At 41.9% G+C, this 20221-nt stretch overlaps 1 protein-coding gene across 1 annotated transcript in view; it reads left to right on the top strand.

The window, feature by feature from the left end:
* Window positions 1-1262: 1262 nt before the first annotated feature.
* The window catches only part of rims4 (regulating synaptic membrane exocytosis 4), a 37139-nt gene continuing 18180 nt past the window's right edge, over window positions 1263-20221 (top strand). The window contains exon 1 of the mRNA XM_034584738.1: window positions 1263-2613. Within this exon, the coding sequence (XP_034440629.1) occupies window positions 2517-2613 (97 nt within the window). The 5' untranslated portion in view covers window positions 1263-2516. The remainder of the gene's footprint in view (window positions 2614-20221) is intronic.

The raw sequence follows: 20221 nt of genomic DNA, 5'->3' as shown, positions 1-20221 counted from the left end.
GGCTTCTATCTATGGAGGCAGAAAAATGAATGGAGCCCCGTGAAACACTGTTGATTACACATCTTCTCTCTGCAACACAGGAAACAGGAGGAATGAGGAGCAGAGGCAACGAGCGCATGAAGAACAGAGATGAAGACACAGAAGAAGAAAGAGAGAAGAGGTATGAAAGATCATTAAGAAGAGAGAGAGAGAGAGAGAGAGAGAGAGAGAGAGAGAGAGAGAGAGAGAGAACAGATGTAGAGAAGAAGAGAGGAATGACAAAGTAAAACTGTCAATCTGTCAGGTGCTCATCAGACGTACAGATGTGAGCTGTTTTCTCAAAGTGACACCACTTCCTGCAGCAACTCTTTCACAATAGAAGTTTGCATCATGAACGCGGTTGTGTTGTGGAGCAACAATATGAAATGTAACGTAAATGTCCTGGAGGTTGCACTGACAGCGACTTCACAAAAAAACCCCACCATGTTTTCACCACTTTTTACACAACTCCATGTTTCCACTGAAGGTACCAGAGCTTGATTGGCGCCTGATTGGTCGTCTTCGTTTTGTAAAGTCTTCTGCATTATTGCATTTGTCTAATCGACACTGGTCTTTAGACAAGTTTGAAAACACAGGCAACAACAATCTGCAGGAGCCTTTGAGTTCCTCGAAAAAAAAAAAAACTATTCTGTCGTGTTGGGGCGGAAAAGAACCTGTGACCATGCTCATCATCAAAGAGAAATACTTATCGTTACTTACAGTTTGTCATGTTGTGTCTGTGAGGCTGGCTTTATTTGTAATTATTTCCAAAAGTGTACAACAGCCAGGATCAATAGGCAAAGTGAGTCATCCAGCACATGCACCCAGAGGTGGACGAGGCAGGAAAACACATTCCATGTCATGTTTGTTGACAAATAGGTTGCATATACTTCAGTTATAGCCAATAGTAATAATATATATACATATATATATATATATGTATATATGTGTTTGTATTTCTTAAGATCCTTGTTTGAAAAGAGAGCCACAAGGAAGTGAGCAGAGAGAGAGAGAGAGACGAAGGGAGAGAGACGAAGGGAGAGAGACGAAGGGAGAGAGACAAGAAGGGAGAGAGACGAAGGGAGAGAGACGAAGGGAGAGAGACGAAGGGAGAGAGACGTTGTAAACTTGCCGTGCTCCGCTCCACTTCCACTTCCCCCAAGCCACACCCATATTCCCTCATCCCCATTTTGATTGGCCGCACTGCCAGCAACAGTCTGCTCTCCATCCTCCCTCCTCCTCCTCCTTCGCTTCCTCTCTCACTCACTCTGGAGCGAGTGAATGAGTCCAGTCAGACACAAGCTGGTAAAAACAGTGCAGCCTCCCTCTCTCTCTCTCTCTCTCTCTCTCTCTCTTACACGCTCTCATCATCTCTCGCTCTCTCTCTCTCTCCCTCTCTCTCTCTGTCCTTTCCCGTCTCGGGAGCAGACAGTCAGCCGAGCATCGGCACGGCAACAGAGGACAGAGGAAACGTCGTTGACAACAACTCAACATTGAGACCATTCACAACAACAACACCAGCAGCAGCAGCAGAGCATCACCTGCGATACAGTTCAAAGCAGAAGCAACAGATTGCCCCTCAGTTGCATTTGTTCCTGCAACTGATGCTCGGGGCTCGGAGAAGCAGCAGATTTGCAGCAGCTCCTGCAGCTGCCGTCCCCCGGGGGTTTGAAAGTCAGGTTCTCTGCTCCTCTGCTGTGTCGGTGCACGAGGAAACGACAACGCTGTCAGACGCCAACGAGAAGCTTTGATTCAGTCTGAGAGCAACACGTTTTCGAGCGGGGCGTCAACATCACCTCTACCACCAGCAGCGTCCCCTCCCATCCTCCGTCCTTCCTCCGCCAGGATCTGAAGAACGACCAGAGCAATCAGAAGGTGGAGGACGAAGGATTGACATGCAGAGTTCAGGGAGTTTCGCCGTGAAACCAAAAAAGACGAGATAAGGTTTCTTATCGGCGTAAAGACGCAGGTAAGATTCAGACGTCAGGAAGTCCATCCGACTTCTGAGGAGGAGACGGGGATGAAGAGGAGGATGCGCACCAGCATCTGCCTGAGAACGGAAGCAAAACAAGAATCCACAAACTAGAGAGGGGATGACAGCAGGAGGGAGGTATCACTCAGCTACACAAAGCCATAGATAAATATTCAGTTGAAAAAAACACCGTGAACCAAACAGAAACATATCTTGGTGCCCAGTTTTATTTCTAGGATGATTCTGCACCAGTGGAAATTACATCTCATCTGATGCATCAACATCCAAATCGCTCTTTGACGTCAACTTTTCCCGCCACTTTCACCACGAGAAAGTTTTCGCGCCGATTTCGGTCGGTGTGAGAATCTTGGGGTTTCTTGCGCGACTCTTCTTTTCGGGGTGAGGTGGATCTGCCGTTGGGGGCAGCTGACAGCCATCCAAGACGCCGCGCGCCGTACTCCGCGTGAAGAATGCCCAGCCGCGCTTGGCCAAGCCGGCCGACCCGGGCCCGACGGCGGGCCTGTACATGGAGAGATCGCAGAGCCGCATCAGCCTGTCGGCGTCCTTCGAGGCCCTCGCCATCTACTTCCCCTGCATGAACTCTTTCGACGAGGATGATGGGGGTGAGTGGGAATGACACACACATGCACACAACCACAACAGGATTGAGAGGCCATACATAAAACATGGGACACGCAGCACGACATTTGTCACCTGTCAGGCAGCATGAGAGTCGCACACGTCCTGTAAAAACATTGTGTAGCGTTCACGTTCACGAAGACACATTCTTACCCCAATATGCATAATTGGCATTTCTATTTAATGATGTTTAACCCAAGTAAGTGTTTGATCCTCTGGGTCCTGCCAACATCATTTAGAGCTCAAAACAATTAACTAATTAATGGATGAATCAACCCAGAGAATATGAATCGTCAGCGGTTTGGGTTTGTGGACGGAAGCCAGTAGAGAAAAAAACAAACATTCTCTGGCTGCAGCTTCTGAAAAGTGATGATTTGATTATTTTGACATTAAAATGAAAATACGTCGCTTCCTGGACGGAACCAGACTGGAAAACTGCAGATTTTTCACTGACCTGAGGTTTTATAGTGAAAATGATTCATATGTGATTCTGAAGATTAAATGCGAGTGAAAATATGTGTTAGTTGTTAACATTGAGATATGATGTGATAAACCGGGACAAGGAGTCACATGTCCGTCTATAGTGTTCGGATTTAAATAGATTAAATAGATCTCTCTCTGTGTGTGTGTGTGTGTGGGGGGGAGTGTGTGTGTGTGTGTGTGTGTGTGTGTGTGTGTGTGTGTGTATATCCATATGTGTGTCTATACTTACTTGACTATCTAAAAAACTATGGTAGAATCAGATTCCATGTTTTCGCTGCACACCTGAGGTTATGTCAGTTCTTCTTGAGATCAAATATTTCCTCGAATCGAAAGCATCCAATGATGTAACATGTTTTAATCTGAACTATTTGTATTCACTACATTGCTGCTTATTTCCCGTCATATGATTCCAAGTGTAGATGCTGGAAAACGTTGGTACCGGATTGTTCTGAAGTACAAGATAACGGGTCTATATAAGTACAAGTATACGAGTACCTCTGGAAAAACAAGTAGCAGCAAGTCCTGTTAAAAACAATCAAGTATAAAGACAATTCGGCAATTTGATGTTTTTATGAATAAACACGTTGATTGACAACAGATGACAGGACAATAGAGCCAGAAATGGAGGCTAGTGTTGCTAAATTAGAAATTCAAAAATGTTTCAAAAACTTATTTTAAAAAGCATGAATCAGGCGGATGTAGGTTTGATTTTTTACAAAAGATGAGACTGAAAGAGCCTGAAAATGTCAAGTGGCGTTACCACAAAGGAATAAGAAATATTTAATGTTTTATGTGTATGTAAGTGTACTCGGACATTTGCCTTCTCACATGCAGTTTCTCCTGAGAATGTCCAGAGGTTCTTAGTTAGTTTGTTTCACATCACCACGCGTTCACATTCACTGATAAGTTTGGTTTTTAAATTTTATATTTAATGCTGCATAAACAGGACTTTGATTCTGGCTTCAAAAGCACAAAATAGGTGTTTCAATTCTGAGATTCATGCAGTTTTTAAAACGCCGTTCATTTGACTTTCGTTGTGTTTGTTTCATTGTCTGGAATCATATATCGATTCAATGGTTTTTGTTACTTTTTGATCCCAGTGATGTTGAGGCGTCTCAGTGTTAAACCACATCCTCACCAAAGCTTCTTGCGATCCCAAGGTTCATGTTTGTGTTGACTGAGGCCAAACAGAGGAGCGTGATGAGGGGCTGCACGCTGGGCGGTCAGAAGGTGTGAGGTGTGAATCCTTCTTTTTACACACTCAGGATTCCAACCTGTCCATGTAATTCTGGGCGTGTCCACGCGAAACAAAACCAATCAAAATCAAAAGCCCTTCAAACGCCCATTTGTACGTTCACAAATACAAACGTGTGTTTCCAGACGCACACACACACACACACACACACACATGTGAAAGCAGTGTGTGAGGTAATCAGAGCGGAGCGGCAGGCCGGGGTTTGTGGCTCTCAGTCTAATTAAATGCTAATATTGCTGCTGATTGTGGCTGACTGCAGCTAAACAGAGGCCTGATTGCAGGTTAATTCTCTCTCTCTCCCCCCCGCCCTGTCTCATTGTCTCTCGGCCGAGCTTTCCACTCTCTCTCTCCGTCCTCTCGTCACTCTGTGGTCTCATAATCCTGTTTGCAGGTTAACTCCGTCTTTCCACTTTAAATTGGGCTTTAATCACTTTCTCTTTTCATTTCTTTGTCTTTTTTTTTTTTACTGTCTCCTCACATCTCTCCCTCTGACCTGAATTTGAGTTTGCTGTTATTTTTCCTCTCGTCTCGCACACGATCAACCCACACACACACACACACACACACACACACACACACACACACACAGTTACACACACACACAGTTACACACACACAGTTACACATGTGTTATAGCGGCTCAGGCGTCAGACTGACACCTGAGGTGATTCTCCTGCATCACACAGTAAATGTAAAACCTGACAAATGAATTGTTCTCATCCGTCTCATCCGACTCAAAACAACGTCCAGCGTCCACTGTGTTTAAAGCAGAAACTCACTCGCACGCACACACGTTCACAGTAGTGTCGTGTTTTCCAGACATTATTTACCGTCCCTCAGATCTCCTGTTCTTCCACCTCTGGTAACGTTTTTTTTCCGACATTTCCCAGAAGGCTTCTTGATAACTGCCAGATCACATATGTCTACTCATGCTCGTCAGCTGAGGATTTTAAAGTTAAGTGGTGAGGTCGATGCTTAAAAGGAGAAGTTTTCCAGTTCAGAAATGAAATAGGAAACCAGTTGCTGCATTTTATTTGAACCTGTTTCCTGCCTGTTCACAGAGCTGCTTGCCGACGTAGAATAAGTACGAAATAAAAAAGCATCAAAAGGGAAAATCACAACCTGTGCATGTGCTTTATACTTTAATCAGAGAATGCTGACAATAATTTGCTTGCAAACATTAACGTTTTACTACACTACATGACTTTATAATGTTTTAACTTCATGTGAAGTCATGATGACGTCATTCCTTCCTCTTGATCATAAATCCTTTTTCAATCCAAACTCGTTGAGTCTATCGTCCAATAAGATGCAGAGATTCCTCCACAAATGCATTTTATGAACAATGCATGACGTCACATTCTCACTTCTGTTACTTCTTGATGACGTCACATATGACATCATACATTGCAGGATAACTTCTGAAGCTTTATATTGTCTCTTTATTATTTATCTTGGAAAATGTGTTTTTTTTGCACATTATTTTGTTGCCCTTTGACCGATCAGCTCCAAAAGTAAATCATCCGGTGAAACACTTTCAAGAAATAGTCACAACAAATTTGGTAAAAATCCAATTATGTGTTTCTACAAGAACCGGTACAAGTCCAAAAAGATGTTTACTTGAGTCCCAATCACAGAGCGATCTTAAATTGCAAAAAAATAAAGTATCATGCAAACACTTCTTAGAAAATTGTACAAATATTTTTTTCACTTAAATACTTGGATCTGCAGCAGAAGCCTTCACAGTAGATCTGTCTCTCACGTCTCTGTCACTAATCGTGAAACTCCTCAGGGTCTCCAGGTGACTGACCCTCGTTCTGTGAATCCCGTCCTGGATCAGCGCTGCAGACTCACGTCTTCGTGTCACGGACTCAGCTGCACACAATTCAAACTGCCAACACAATAATCTGCACTTTGTACAAGTGATTTATGAGCTTGTTGAAGAGTTGTTCACGCTCCTCACAGTGATTTATGTGATTTATCGACTCTGTGAAGTGTTGACTCACGACAAGTGCATCTGCAAGGAAGAGTTCAAGTGTCACAGAATGAAAATACTCAAGAATCTACACTCACATATTAATATAAGTAATTTTTTATGTTTATAAACTTACAGTAGTTACTATACTTTCCCTATAATATTTTTACCATATACCATATACTTACTGTGCTTTTATTTACACTTCAGTACACTGACATTGTCAATTCATTACAAATCCCACTTCACAATACATCATATGATACTTCAACTACAGTGTACTTAAAAAAATACAAGGAAGCAAATGTATAGATTTATAAATATTTTATAATAAATAATATTTAAGTGATTTAAGGAGGAATTTCCCCCCCCCGTCTCTTGTTCTGGCTTGTTTCTTCAATTAAAATATAACCTCTAAATATATACGAGCAGAACAGGAGACAAACTTAGATTATATTTTGTTCACTTCTCTGTTCGTAGTTTAAATATTCACACAAGGAAAGAAAAAAGATTTTAATATTTATTTGCATCCACACCAAATTGTTCATACTCTTAGATTTTGGTTTATTAGTCGCACCGTGGGGGAAATTAGCCGCGTTACAAAGGGGATATTAAAAATAGACACTCGGTAAAAGTAATGAATAAGTACATTTACAATTTAAAAACAAGGAAATGTAAAAAATTTAAAATAATACATAAAATCTAAACAGTGTACAGCAGCATTGCACACATATGAAATGAATTTACACGGATAGAAAATGACTATTGCACGGTTGAATTATTTGAAAACCTGCGTGAGGTGCATGTGGTCTACGAAGGCTGAGGGTCAAGTTTCTAACTGAGACAAACGTCAAAGGTTCCTCCAGAATCCAAGTTCCCCCCCCTGAGACTGAGACTGTTTGTAGATCAATAAGTTACAAGAGTGTCGGCTAAACGACTGTGTGACGTATGAACACGCATCAGGTACGACGGCATCGAAATAGCCGCAAACGGTAATGAGATGTCACTTGTTGTGGGAGGAACTGGAACATTAATCTTCCACGAATTAGGTGGAAGCGAAGGGAGGGAGGGAGGGAAGGAAGGAAGGATGGACGGACGGAGGGGAGGAGATGGGAGGAGGAAGCCGAGGTGGAGTGACGAGAGAAGAAAGGAAAGGGCTGGAAAGAGGCTGTTAGAAATAGAAAAGGAAAGCAGCATCAATCATACATCAACCGGGCATAGAGGGGGAGATGGAGGGATGGGAGGGAAGAGTGATGGAGGTGAAGGAGGCTGGAAGGAGGGAGGGAGGAAGTGAGAATGGAAAAAATAAAAAATGACTCTGTCTTTGCTCATCACCCTTACATTTCCTTTCTCTCGCATCGTCCTTCCTTCAACCCTCACCGCCCTTATCTTCCCTCTGTCATCCCTCCGTCTTCATTCCTGCCGTCAAAGCACGAGGAGGTCCAGCGCAGGAAGGACAGAAGAATAGGTCGGGACGGTACAATAGTCGTTTTATTTTTTTAATGAAAAGATTTTAAACAAAGACGTGTAAAGATTTCTATCCTCGTGAATGTGGCCACGGTGACGTGAAAAGGGCGGATTCATGTGTCAGAGGCATGAGTTATAGAGGAGAAAGAGAGGGGGGGGGGAAACGAGAGGAGGAGCGAGGTCCCTGGTGAGCTCCTGAGCTGCAGAGCCGACCCAGAAAAGTCAGGAGTAAAAAATGGACTGCCAGGAAAGGAGGTCTATTCTATGGGGAGGAGGAAGAGGAGGAGGAGGAAAAGGATCATTTGTTATACTGAGGGTTGTGGTCGGCAGCAGCAGAGAAGGTGTTAAGCTTGTGTTGAGTCTGATGCAGGAGCTGCACAGGAAGTACAAACGCTGCACCGAGCAGACGTGAACATCAGCAGCTGCAGCCGGTCCCAGAGGTTCAGTAAAGGTTATAAAGTAATGTGACGTCAAACAGGTCTGATTCTTTGCATCAGAAATATCTTACGTTTCATTCCCTCTTACCCGTCATGTCCACTTTGTTCTTCGTTCGTTTCCCTTCTGCCCTCGTTTTACTCTTCTCAGCCTCGGTCCAACTGTTCCCAGGTGTTACAAGATGAACTGAACTCTATACCTGGCTCACAGCTTTTAAACGCTCGGCCTATTCTCATCGCTAGCTTCATCGTCAAAATGAAATTAAAATAAATTAGCACGTTCACGCAGGTGTCTTGTTTCCATCACTGCTGTTTGGAGTCGTTTGACCCAGGAGTCAAAGCTGATTGCATCCAGGACAAAAGCAAGATGTTAGTGGGTGTTGCTGGTTTTTTGACGAGTGGGAAAGAGGCTTAATTTCCTATTTTTAATTAAGAAAACTCCATTAGGAGACTCAATGAACCCACAGCCCAGACGACAATGATTTTCTCTGCTGTGAACAAGAACAACCGATGCCTTTATAAATAATCAGCCGGATTTTTAACTGTGTGATTAGTTTTATTCGACCTCATAAACGCCTGAGATCCGGTGGAAATTAAACAAAAGTGTTGGAGGCCGAGGTCGAAAAGGGAAAACAGAAAAAGGAGAATAGAACGAGGGAATGGAAGAAAAGGAAGAGGAGATAATATCGAGCGATGCACCTCCAGCGAGCTCGGCCGTCCTGACGGGCGTCATTGTGACAGATTGAGAGCAGGAAGTCCGGTTGTCATGTGAACTTCAAGTGTGAGACAAACGAGACGAACAGCGGTGAAACCCTCTTCAAACACAGCGTTACATAATGAATGACGGCTTCACTCTTAACGCCACCGACGATTAACAGCGGCGCTTTGTGTCAGGACGACAGGAAATCACAGGGAGGCAATTTGAATGTGTTGATCTGACGAGTCACCTCCCATTGTCTGTGCTGACGGGTGAAATCCTCCCTCTGCTCGGGACCATCGTAAAATCGCCTGATACGAACGCGTGTTAGCGGTGAAATATAAACATCACTGAAGAAGAGACTTTAAACGACGGGTTCTCATATCTTACTTTCACTTTGACCTGTTTTTTTTTTTTAAATCTCCCCCTAATTTTCTTCTCGTTTGACTTCTCTTGATTTTCTGCTCTCTTCTCCTCTTCCTTTCAATCTTCTCCTTCACCTGTTGCTCTCTCTTTTGTCATCATCCCTCCCGCTAACGCTCTTCCTCTCACTCTTTTCTTCTTCTCCCATCACCTCCCTCTTCAACCTCTTATCTGCACACTCCTCCTTTTTTATCTGCCTACTTCAAAAGCGTCGATGTTGTTGTGTTCAAGTGTCCAGAGTCCTCAGATCATTCGCTGTCTCATATCTTTTATAGGAAATACAATTTCTCGAGTGCCGATTAAAACATTTTTAAATAGGAGAGTCAATGTGTAACAGCTAGTGTTTCTGCTTCAGCTGCTCTTGCGAAACAGGTTTTTAGTTTTACCTCATGTTTAATAAACTCAGAGCTGGAGAAGGAGCTTTTGGTTAAATATCATGAGTCACTTTTTACTCTTGTGTCACCGTCCTATCTGCATCGCTCCGTACTTTGATTGGCCGCACTTACTGCAGCTCAACCACCCGCGTAGCTAGCTCGTTAGCTTCGTCACCAGGATGGAGTGAATCCTGGGGTTGGTTGGCCAAAGAGAGATCCACCTGTTTAAACCTTCGTCACTCAGGAATCTAACAACGGATCTGAAGGAGCGTTCGGGACAGTTAAGTTTCACCGCTTGAAACGGTGACAACGTCAAAGATGATGCAAACAACCGCATCTTTCCTCCACCTCGTGTTTCTTTGAGCTGTGAAAATACACACACTGTGCAACACACGTTCGTCTCTCTCGTGTCACGTTTGCTAATTAAATGAAGTGGAAAAAAAACAGATGGAAAATCTGAAATAAATGAGCTTCATGGGATTCTCCGATGTAATCTGCTCTCACTAATGAATCTAATTGACTGCTGTAATCTGCTTACATCACACTTGTGACACCGTCTGACAAACCTCAAGGCACCAGATGTTTCGTCTCCCTTCTCCCGTCAATGCGTTTTCTAAATAGGCCGATGCAAAGACGCCTGCGATGTCGAATTTCATCTTCATCTTTTTTCCCAATTTCTTCATTTTCATGTAAAATGCGGAGCTACAACGTCTCTAACGACCGGCGGCGTCTCCCTCTGCCTCGGTGTGATAATGAAGTGAATGTGAGGACACGTAGAGAATGGCCGTCTCTTCATGACGAGGCGTAAAAGCGCTGCAGACTGAACCGAGGGCCGAGCAGTAAAAAAAGCACTTTCCTCCGGCACACGGCTCTTTATTGCTGCTCGCTGCCGCGTCCACTCATTATTTGGCAACAAGCTGTTTGTTGCACCCGGTGTTTACGAGCGGGGAAGCATCCGGAGAGCGCGGCGGCTTCTGTGTTTAAAGATCCACCCTGCGATTTTGTTACCGCTCTCAATGTCCTCCGTGTCTTCTCTCCGCTCAGTGAACAATGTGATGTTTATCACTGAAGACATTCATTCTTACGTGATACTTTCTTATGTTCCGATGAATTTCAGAGATAATAACTTGTTTTTTATATTTATTGACTAGTATATACAATATTTGACTGATTTTAAACATCATAATGGGATTTGAATTGTTTGTTTTTGAAAAGGAATTCGGTTGATTATAGATAATATATGAGCACAAGGAAAGATTTGTATCTATTTCTATCTCGAATTTTCATAACTTAATTCTATTGTTGTTTTGAATATATAGAGTTGAAAAGTGCGATGGCAAAGACTGTAAAATAAAATGAACGTCATGACAGCTCCCCAAAACGTCTTGATCATCCCCAGGCTACAGGATAGCTCATAAACTGTCCCTCCTCCATGTTAGTGGATGGGACATGGACCAAATTTAAAGGCAAACTTTTATGTTGTTTTTATCACACTAATATTTGTGTTAGTGTTATTTTGGCCTTATTTTTGTACAGTGGGAGGAAGAGGAAATGCGTCAGCCATCTTTATTCATAGTCCATGTGCCAGGGACACTTGTCAGGGACTCGTTTTACTCGCAGATGTCCGTCAGTAAAAGTGATAAATTACTCAACTTTACTTTAAGTGTATCGGGCTAAACACTCAAAAGGTAAAAAAACTCTAAATATAAGCAGAGGTTGTGAAGCAGCCATTAATTTGTAACGCAGTGAGAACGTTAGCTGAGCCTCAGTCACACATCGCTTCATCCCTGGGGCGTCTTCTGGGATCTGCTCCGAGCGGTGGCAGCTGGGAGGATCTGAGGACGCTGACGTCAGGGTGTTTATACATTATTTATTTGCACAGGCTTTAATATCTCCTGTGAATATCATTTCCATACACAGGCTGAGGCCTCTTATTGCTTTGAATTAAATATAAAACGTTGTTTAACTGTGTAGTTGGGATAAAGGAGTTTATACGGTGAGAGATGGAGGTATAAAGAAAAACCGAGGGCAGGAGGCTGGAAAGTAAAAAATTGTGAAGACACAATTATTAGGAACAAAAGAGCGAGAGAGCAGCAGGACCGAGAGAGAAAGAAGAGTTATAGTTAGAAATAAATACAACAATAAGGGACTGACAGCATCACTAAAGCATCATCATAATAGGAGTAAAACAGAAAGATGAAATATCTTTTCTCGTCCAAAGTCCTGCTGTCGCTGAAGCTCGACAACAAACTGATAAAGTTTGTTTCACTGCGGCTCCTTATCTTCACTGTGAGTCAGACGAGAAATAAAATAAGACACTGCGAATAGTTTCTCTAAATGTAAACGCTGATCTTTAAAATTCAGTGTTTTCATTCTCCGTCGCGTATACAGTCCACTATAGTGCGGAGCGATGATTGGACAGTTTACATGTTGCTGCAGGGGCAATAAATCACCTTAAAGTGGTGGGGGAGGGTATTAAATACATTTTACATGATTTAGAACACACACATTCACACAACTACACACACAAAAAGCACAAGTGCTAGCACACACACACCAGAGTCCTCTATTATAACTGGCACAGAGGTGATCTGTTCCCGCCAAGGTCTGTGCTGAATCCACGGGGCAGCGCCGAGGACCGACTTTTGAAAATGAGGAAAATGCCTGAGCAAGGACTTTAGGAAATGAAAAGGCTTCTCTGAAGACTCAACCCTAACAAAGACCTGATGGAATTAGGAAAACGCTGCAAAAGAGCTCCTGAAGCCAAGTTTAACTAATGAAATGGTTTCATATCGACAACACAGGACATTTTTAACTGGGACCTGACCTTAAAAAGCACATTTTTTATGAGCATTGCTCACCACTGAAGTTCTTATCAAAGTTTATTTATCTGAGCTTTATCCAATGCGCGCCCCCCCCCCCCCCCCCCCAAAGCACTTTACACTCTGCGACGGCCTCACAGCTGCTACGCCTTAAAACTTTTATTGCATCAGACGATAACATTCTGCTGCTGTTGTGAAGTTCTTGGTGGAGTCACATTCTGAAATGATCCAACACCGTTTGAATTACTGGACAAACCAGATTCAGAAGTACTTCATGAACAGTTATGAGGTTCACACATGGAACTGTGGTGCAAATAGATTATCGATATTTATATCTGTATTCTGATTATATGGTGTCATTGTCTTTACCTCTTTGGTTAGTCCACGACTTTGGTTTAATCCGACATATTTTAGTAATATTAGATTGGATGTATATTCATGAGGCCCAGACGCTCAATCTTTTCATAAATATAGCGCCACCAGCAGGACAAAAATTTCCCTGAGTCCAATATCTCAACATTATTAGATTGATTGATTGCAAAAAATTGGATGTAGATATCAGGATTCCGGAAAAATGTATTATAACAGTTGTGGTAAATCCCTGAATCTTTCTCTGAACAGCTATGGAATAAACTGCCATTAAATTTGATTAAATAGTTTGTTCTCCACCATCAGGTCAAATTTCAAATGTATTCAGTTTGATTCATGACGGACGTTCAGGTATTCTCATTTGAATTTTGTGTAGAAGGCTTTATGTGATATCTGCCAAACATTAGCACGTTAACAACGCCACTGTGTACATTGATTAAGAAGGAAGATAAATAAGAAAATACTCCGATTAACTCCACGTACATTATATCCAGACATTGATTTATGGTTTTTCATAACAAATGCAATATGAGGGTCATAAAATTCCCACACCAGATTCAAATGTTTTTCTTGTGTCAATAGAATAGTTGATTGTTAAGTGTTCTGCGTCTAAAACAAAAGCAGCTGAGTCTCAGTGCAGCAGCTTGAAAACTCATTAACAAACCAATGATGAATGTGAACTTTTACCACAGAAAATGTTTAATCAATACAAAGGTTTAACCAGAGGATTGGCAGCTGCAGGGCCGATCAATAACTTTCCCACAGGTCACTGAGACGCTCCGTTTGCTCCGAGCCCAGACGGTTGAAAACATCCACTTTAATTTTCAGGAGAAATTTCCCCCCTGCAGGGAAGAGGAGGACGTGTGACATGTGAAATCAATCGACTCACGCACAGAAACAGTGTCACCAGCTTTGAATCGATTCCTTTCAACCACATGGTGAACCTTTATTATTTTATAACACTTTGTAACATCAATGCTGCTGTTATTTAATTTCCCTATGAAAGTGTTACGGTTTTCCAATCGATTATTTTATGAGAAATCTCAAGTGATTATTTTGCCAATGATGAAAGCAACATGGTGTAAAATGTCAGGAGAGTTGGGAGCATAGACAACATGACGGCTCCTCAAAAGTGAAGCCACAGCGTCTTAATCGCCCCCTAGTGGCAGACTGAAGTATAGGTCACAAATCCCCATCTCCTCCATGTAAGCAGATGGGACCAATGCAAACTAAAAAGTCAAATAACATTTTCTTAAAGGTGGTTTCTGTCATTTTAGGTCGATGTTTGTTCAAGTGTTCATGTGTCTGACACGTTTAGTTTTAATTAGTTATTTGATTACATAAAATGCAGTTAAGCTTCTTATCTCATCAGAGCAAGATGACAGCTTTTGTATCAGGGATATTTTGGCTTCTTTCTGGATAGTGGGAGGAGGATCAGGTGCGTCCACCATCTTTATTTAGGAGTGATGGTGGAGGGACCTTATGTCTGGAGACCTTCAGGTCTGCAACCCAATAGGAATATATTAAAGTCCTCCAGCATCAGGTGCTTCAATGCCATTAGCAACCTTCTGTTTTGTTCCAGTGTTTTTTTTTGTACTTTGTCTTCCTCAGGATTTGAATAGAACATTAAATTAACAGCATCTGTCTTGAATACAAAGACCAGTGGTTCCACTGTTTTGTTTCGTTTTAGTTTCTTTGGCTTTTACAGAGAGGACAGCGCCAACCTCTCGTTCTGAGTGAGAAGGGGCAGGATATTTGCTCTTGTACTTTTGTGGTAGACAAGGAAGTGATGTATCAGGAAATGAGGTCCTACAGGAGTTATTCCACTGGGTAGTATGGCTTGTTTTTGTTCTACTGGCTTGCAGCACTCAGAAATGGTTCTTCACTAATGATCTTCCGCTGTGCACCACTTCTTCTTGGCATATAGCATTTCTTATTAACATACGTTACCACATAAAGTAATTAAGCCCTGACTCCATCTTCTGGCCCCGCAACATTCTGCTTCGCCCATCGCTTTCAGTGCCAGGTTTCAAAAAGCCGCTTCTTATTCATCTCCGGCCTTAGTCATCACTCATCATCGGCTGTAGCACCTCAACGGGAAAGTAATTTTTCAAATGAATGCCAAACTCTCCCAGTGCCTCCCAGGATCCTCGTTCTCCTCCGTCTCACTCTGACAAACGCCTTACGCCAGAATTTCTCTCTGTTTGAAATGAATGGGCTGAGGGTGACAGAGCGATTTTACCCACTGGATATTGCAGTATATTTATTTTTGTTTTATTTAACAACTCACTCATCCAATATGCAGCATCACCTGGCCCTTGTTTCTGTCATTGTGTTGCTTGTATTTCAGAAGGAGAGAAGGTTTTAGTAGATGGAGAGATAACTTGCTGCTTGGAGAAATGACAGATAACAATGTTTTTTTAAAGAAAGCGGAAATGCAAGCATGTCTTTAATGAAGATGAATGTCTAGAAAGTTCTGAATCTCACCTGAAGAAGCATTTTGAGACGTCTTCTTTTCGTCCTAGACTGCGTGTGTGAAATTAGGTCGAGCTCAAATGCATCGTGATGTTTTATTCTCATTCTCCAGATGAGGAGACGCACCCAGACTGTCTTCATTAGCTGCCAGGGCGAACTCAGTGTGGGGTTATGGGGCCAACGCAGCATCAGATGTGTGTGAAGTTTGAGAGTTTTGAAATGTTCTTAAAGGAGTTCAAAAGAGAGAAGGAAGAAGAGTCTGAACAATGCTTCAGTAACACCAGCAGCGTTAGGAGCTCTTTGATTACCCCCCACGTACCTGCTCCCTTCCCCTGTGAGAGTCGTGGATCTATATACCAACTACTGACTCGTATATGAGGTTGCTGTTCAAATGTATAGAAATGTGTAATAAATAGACTCGACAATCCTTTAACTCTCCACATTCTCCTCCATTTTTTACCCCAATGATTAGCTTTGATGCTATAAAACAGGAGGAGATGTCTCTTCAATCTTTATTAACGATCTGTGGATATTTTAGCTTTGGAGCGTTAGCATGTAAAAACACGTCAACCTTTTAAATGATTCCTGCTGGATATTTAGCCTAGTGTAGCCTAGTGTACATATTTGATGTTAGCTTACATAGCCTAATTTGTCGTAAAACAACTATTTGACATTTTTACTTTGTCTTTTGTACGTTGTAGAAGCATTAGCATGTAAAAACTTGCCAAAATCCTATTCATCCTTCGTACGCCTTTGTTGTTAGTGAGCTTACACAGCTACGTTTGCTATAAAACTATGAGACATTTTCACTTTGGATAACGTACCTCATCTTTTATATTATCGTAGACCTAATATTATAAACTTTATCTTAATTTACTAACTAGCAACTAACTAACGACTAACTAGGTGTAGCCTGCAAAATTCTCTTGGAACGGTGGCTGCTAGAAACCATCGGCTCTTTGTGGTATTTTTCCTCTGAGGTCTAAATTGGTTCTGAGTCATTTACTAGGCCACAAGGTGCGACCCACCTCGTTACAGCCTCCCTGTCTGTCAGTCAGTGTGTTGGCTGAATGGGGAGCAGCTATTTTTGTATCTGTTCTGCTTTCATTAATGTGTCTCTGCTGGGAGACAAACTAATGAGTCCCCGCTCTCTGATTGCTACATCACAACTTTTTGTGCGTCACATCAGATACTTTTTTGTGCTACATCACAGTGGGTGCCCCGCATCGCACACTGTGATCTACATTCACCAGGATACTTGAGAGTGAAGTGCGTTATTTTCTCATGCATTTTTCTCTCCTTGAAGTACCTGTACAGAGCACAGAGGAAAGCAGATTGTGTTTGAGTAAAATATTACAATCATCCATGATAATGAAATCTTTTCTTGCAGATGTTTAATCATGTTTTGACCTTAGTAGGACACGGGTGTGAGTCACTGACATAGATAGGTTCGAAAAAGGGGAGGTTGTGAAAGTGGATATTAACACACTTTCTGATTCCTGTGACTAGCGACCTCCAGATTTCATGTGAAGGGACCAGACCTGAAACATCTGGAAACAAATAAACAACAGATGGTCACAGAGGGAAAAAGTGGTCCAGCGTGGCTTTCCCAGCAGATGCTAACCTCTGCATTACAATCGAAACAGAGTTTTCTTGAGACCTTTTTTTGTGACTTAACTGGCAGAGCGACCAAGACCCCTTCATTTTAGAAAAACATCTCCGTCCACACAACCTTCGTTTTTCAAAACACAAAAACGACTATAAAATCATACCTGTCCAGCAGGTGGTGATAAAGTCCACATTCATGATTAATCAATTACCAGTGAAAAACGCTGTGGATTATTGAGTTAGGCAGATGGCTGTGAATGTCGGTAATGTGGTGTAGTGATGCACAATGTAAGCTGCCATTGCTGTTGTTTCAGGGACGTGCTCATGACACAAAGCAACAGTGAGGATGTGCAAAGTAAACTGTGATGTCAATGTTTCCCAAATGCTCTGATTGACATCTGGATACACAGTTATCAGAGTTTTGGAAAATGCAGAGGGAACTTTTTTTTTGTGTGCTAAATATCTGCGTTAGTGGGAACAGGGGATAATACAAGATGTTAAACAGCTTAAAGACATGGAGAGCGATGAGGAACAGAGGAGGAGCCACAGACCTGAGTGTCGGGGATGAAGAGAATCAGTGTAGAAATATTGTAAATAAGAAAAGCTGCCGATCTGCTAAATTGTAATCTTTTATCCTGATTGCCTGGCAAGATTGCCTTTCACTCCGCGACAGATAAAGCACGTTGAATTGGATTGAATGGAACGGAGATAATATCCCATCAGCGGCATGGAAGGGTCGCAGCGGAACAGAGTGGTTGATGTGTCTCCCGCCATTATCCACCTGCTGTGTTCGTTATGTAACTCTTACCCTGACTCAATGCAACACCTGTGAGGAGAGGTGACAGGAGGCTACACACACACACACACACACACACACACACACACACACACACACACACACACAGAGTTGTGTCTTTGACTTCAGAGGACATTACATTGACCTACATCCATTTCCTTCTTGGTGTTGTGTGTCTGTGAATGTGTGTTTGTGTACATCTTGGCTGCAAGACAATTTCCCTGTATGGACAATAAACATATTGTTAATCTTTGTCCCCATAAGAACCACAAGTCCTCATAATGTGCAAAAAAGACTTAGGTCCCCACAATATGAGAAATACAAACACCACACACACACACACACAAACAGACCCTCACCCACGGTTTGTTTCTTTCTTTTTGAACCAAATAAAACCTGAAACAATTTTTAACCTGAAACACAAAACCAAGTCTTAACCCTGAGAGTGAGAACTGGCCAAAATGTCCTCACTCTGTAAGGGCTTATAGTCAAAGTATCTGGAAGTGCACGTACACAGACACACACACACCCGGAAAAGTAGAAAATGACATGCCGCTGTGCGTCCTCACTACGGGCTCAGCTTCCACTATGGTCTCCGTAGTAACCACATCATTGTCCTTGGCAACTGTGTCTTTATTTCTGTCCCTGCCGATGACACAAGCTGTGTCCGGAATCACTCCCTCGTTCACTCATTACCCCCAATAAATTGTGCAGCGTTGCATTGTGGCACCATTATTACAAAGTAGGACCCCTGCTGTGGCCACTAGTGTTTTTAAAAGAGCACTTTATCAAGCAAACACAGGGTTGAGACAGAAGCACAGATACTGTATAATATTGTATAAGGTTGTGTTTTCTCCCAAAGCAGCAACAACTTTTGTCTGACAGAAGTAAATGCATTGTCAGTTTCGGCAGAATAGAGGACATCCACATAATTATGTAAATGAACACAATGCTTGAACAGAAACACTTTTACTTTGCATACAAATGCACAACTTTACTGGCTGCTGAGGAATTGTGGATTTCTGTTATTACATGATAATCAGAAAACAGCTCAAACATTTTACTGGATTTTAACAAAACACTGTTTACATTTTACTGAGACGTCTTCAGTTAGTTTTTAAGTTTATATATGTTGTATTTTATTTCATACAAATAACAATTTGAAGTGTCCAAAGTCACGAGGTGATTTCTGTAAAGGATGAATTGATAGAGTAAATTACTGTGAAGGAAAGAAACTACAAAATAAGCAAAGAAGTAGATACATAATAAAATACTAAGCAAATAAAAAAAAACTAACAAAAATACAATACAACAAAATACGAAGACAGGAAAATTATAGCAAGTTATAGACCAGGTTTATATAACGAGTGTTGCAGAGCAAAGGAAGGAGACAGAAGAAAAATAATTAATAGAGAAGAGAACATGTGTTTTTTCTACTCTGTGTGTTCGTGAATATGTTTTTACACGTGTTTTGTGTTCATGCCGTCATGTTCTGTGATACTCTGGAGATCAGGGAGATTTTGGTCTTTGTGTGAGTATTTAGTTTAGAAGAGGATGTTTTCCAGGTTTTAATAAAGACTGTGAACTGTCATTCTCTCTATTGAAACATTTTCCGTATCTAGTTTAATCCTGTGAGTGAAAAGATTTTCTACCTTTCCAGTTTTTTGCATTAGGTAAAGAAATCAGCGACTGTGTTTCTGAATTGATGTTTGGCTTCACGAGAGTAACCTGTGTGTGTTTTGATGCTGGTAAAGACGAGCCTGACTCGTGACTGTTCTCAACACAATGGTGCACATTCGGCTGCAGGGCTGAGAGCAAAGCAGATTTGGTGGCTGGTAAATCCAGATGTGGGGCAAGATTAGGATTAGGAAGTTTATTTTACAACTCCAGGGGTCTGAATGTGGCTGTTCAGGTTGCTCACCAGGTCACACGAGCATTAAAACTTCATTCTGACCTAATTTCTGCTGCTTGTAATCTTTACAACCCTTGAGCTTTAAGCCTCCGTCCTCTACAACTCACAGTTAATCACGCTGAGCGATAACGTTGAGTGGATGTTTGGAATGAAACATGTAAATGCAGGTTCGTATTGTTACGATCTTTGTCATTTGCATTGTGAAATCATTTGAAATGTAAACTTGTGAGTTGCTCATTAGTTGCTCGATAATCTTTAAAATATCCTATGTAGGGACAAGATTTTGGGGCCGAAAGCCTTTTGGTTTTGGTTTTAAAATCGGCTTTATGCTTTTTAATTTATCTGCGTTCATATGCTGTTAAAAGAGAAGAGCCAAAATGTCGTCTGGACATAAAACACCTAGAAAAATTATCATTCTTTGTGTTTTTGTGTAGATATCTACTGAATACAACGGATTCCACAAAATGTCGCCTGGTGTCCCCACTGGGAACACGTTCAGCTT

This window comes from Hippoglossus hippoglossus, chromosome 5 (genome assembly GCF_009819705.1).
Source record: "Hippoglossus hippoglossus isolate fHipHip1 chromosome 5, fHipHip1.pri, whole genome shotgun sequence".
NCBI classification, from domain to species: domain Eukaryota; kingdom Metazoa; phylum Chordata; class Actinopteri; order Pleuronectiformes; family Pleuronectidae; genus Hippoglossus; species Hippoglossus hippoglossus.
The sequence above is the reverse complement of the archived record's forward strand: the minus strand, read 5'-3'. Positions and strand labels throughout refer to the sequence as shown.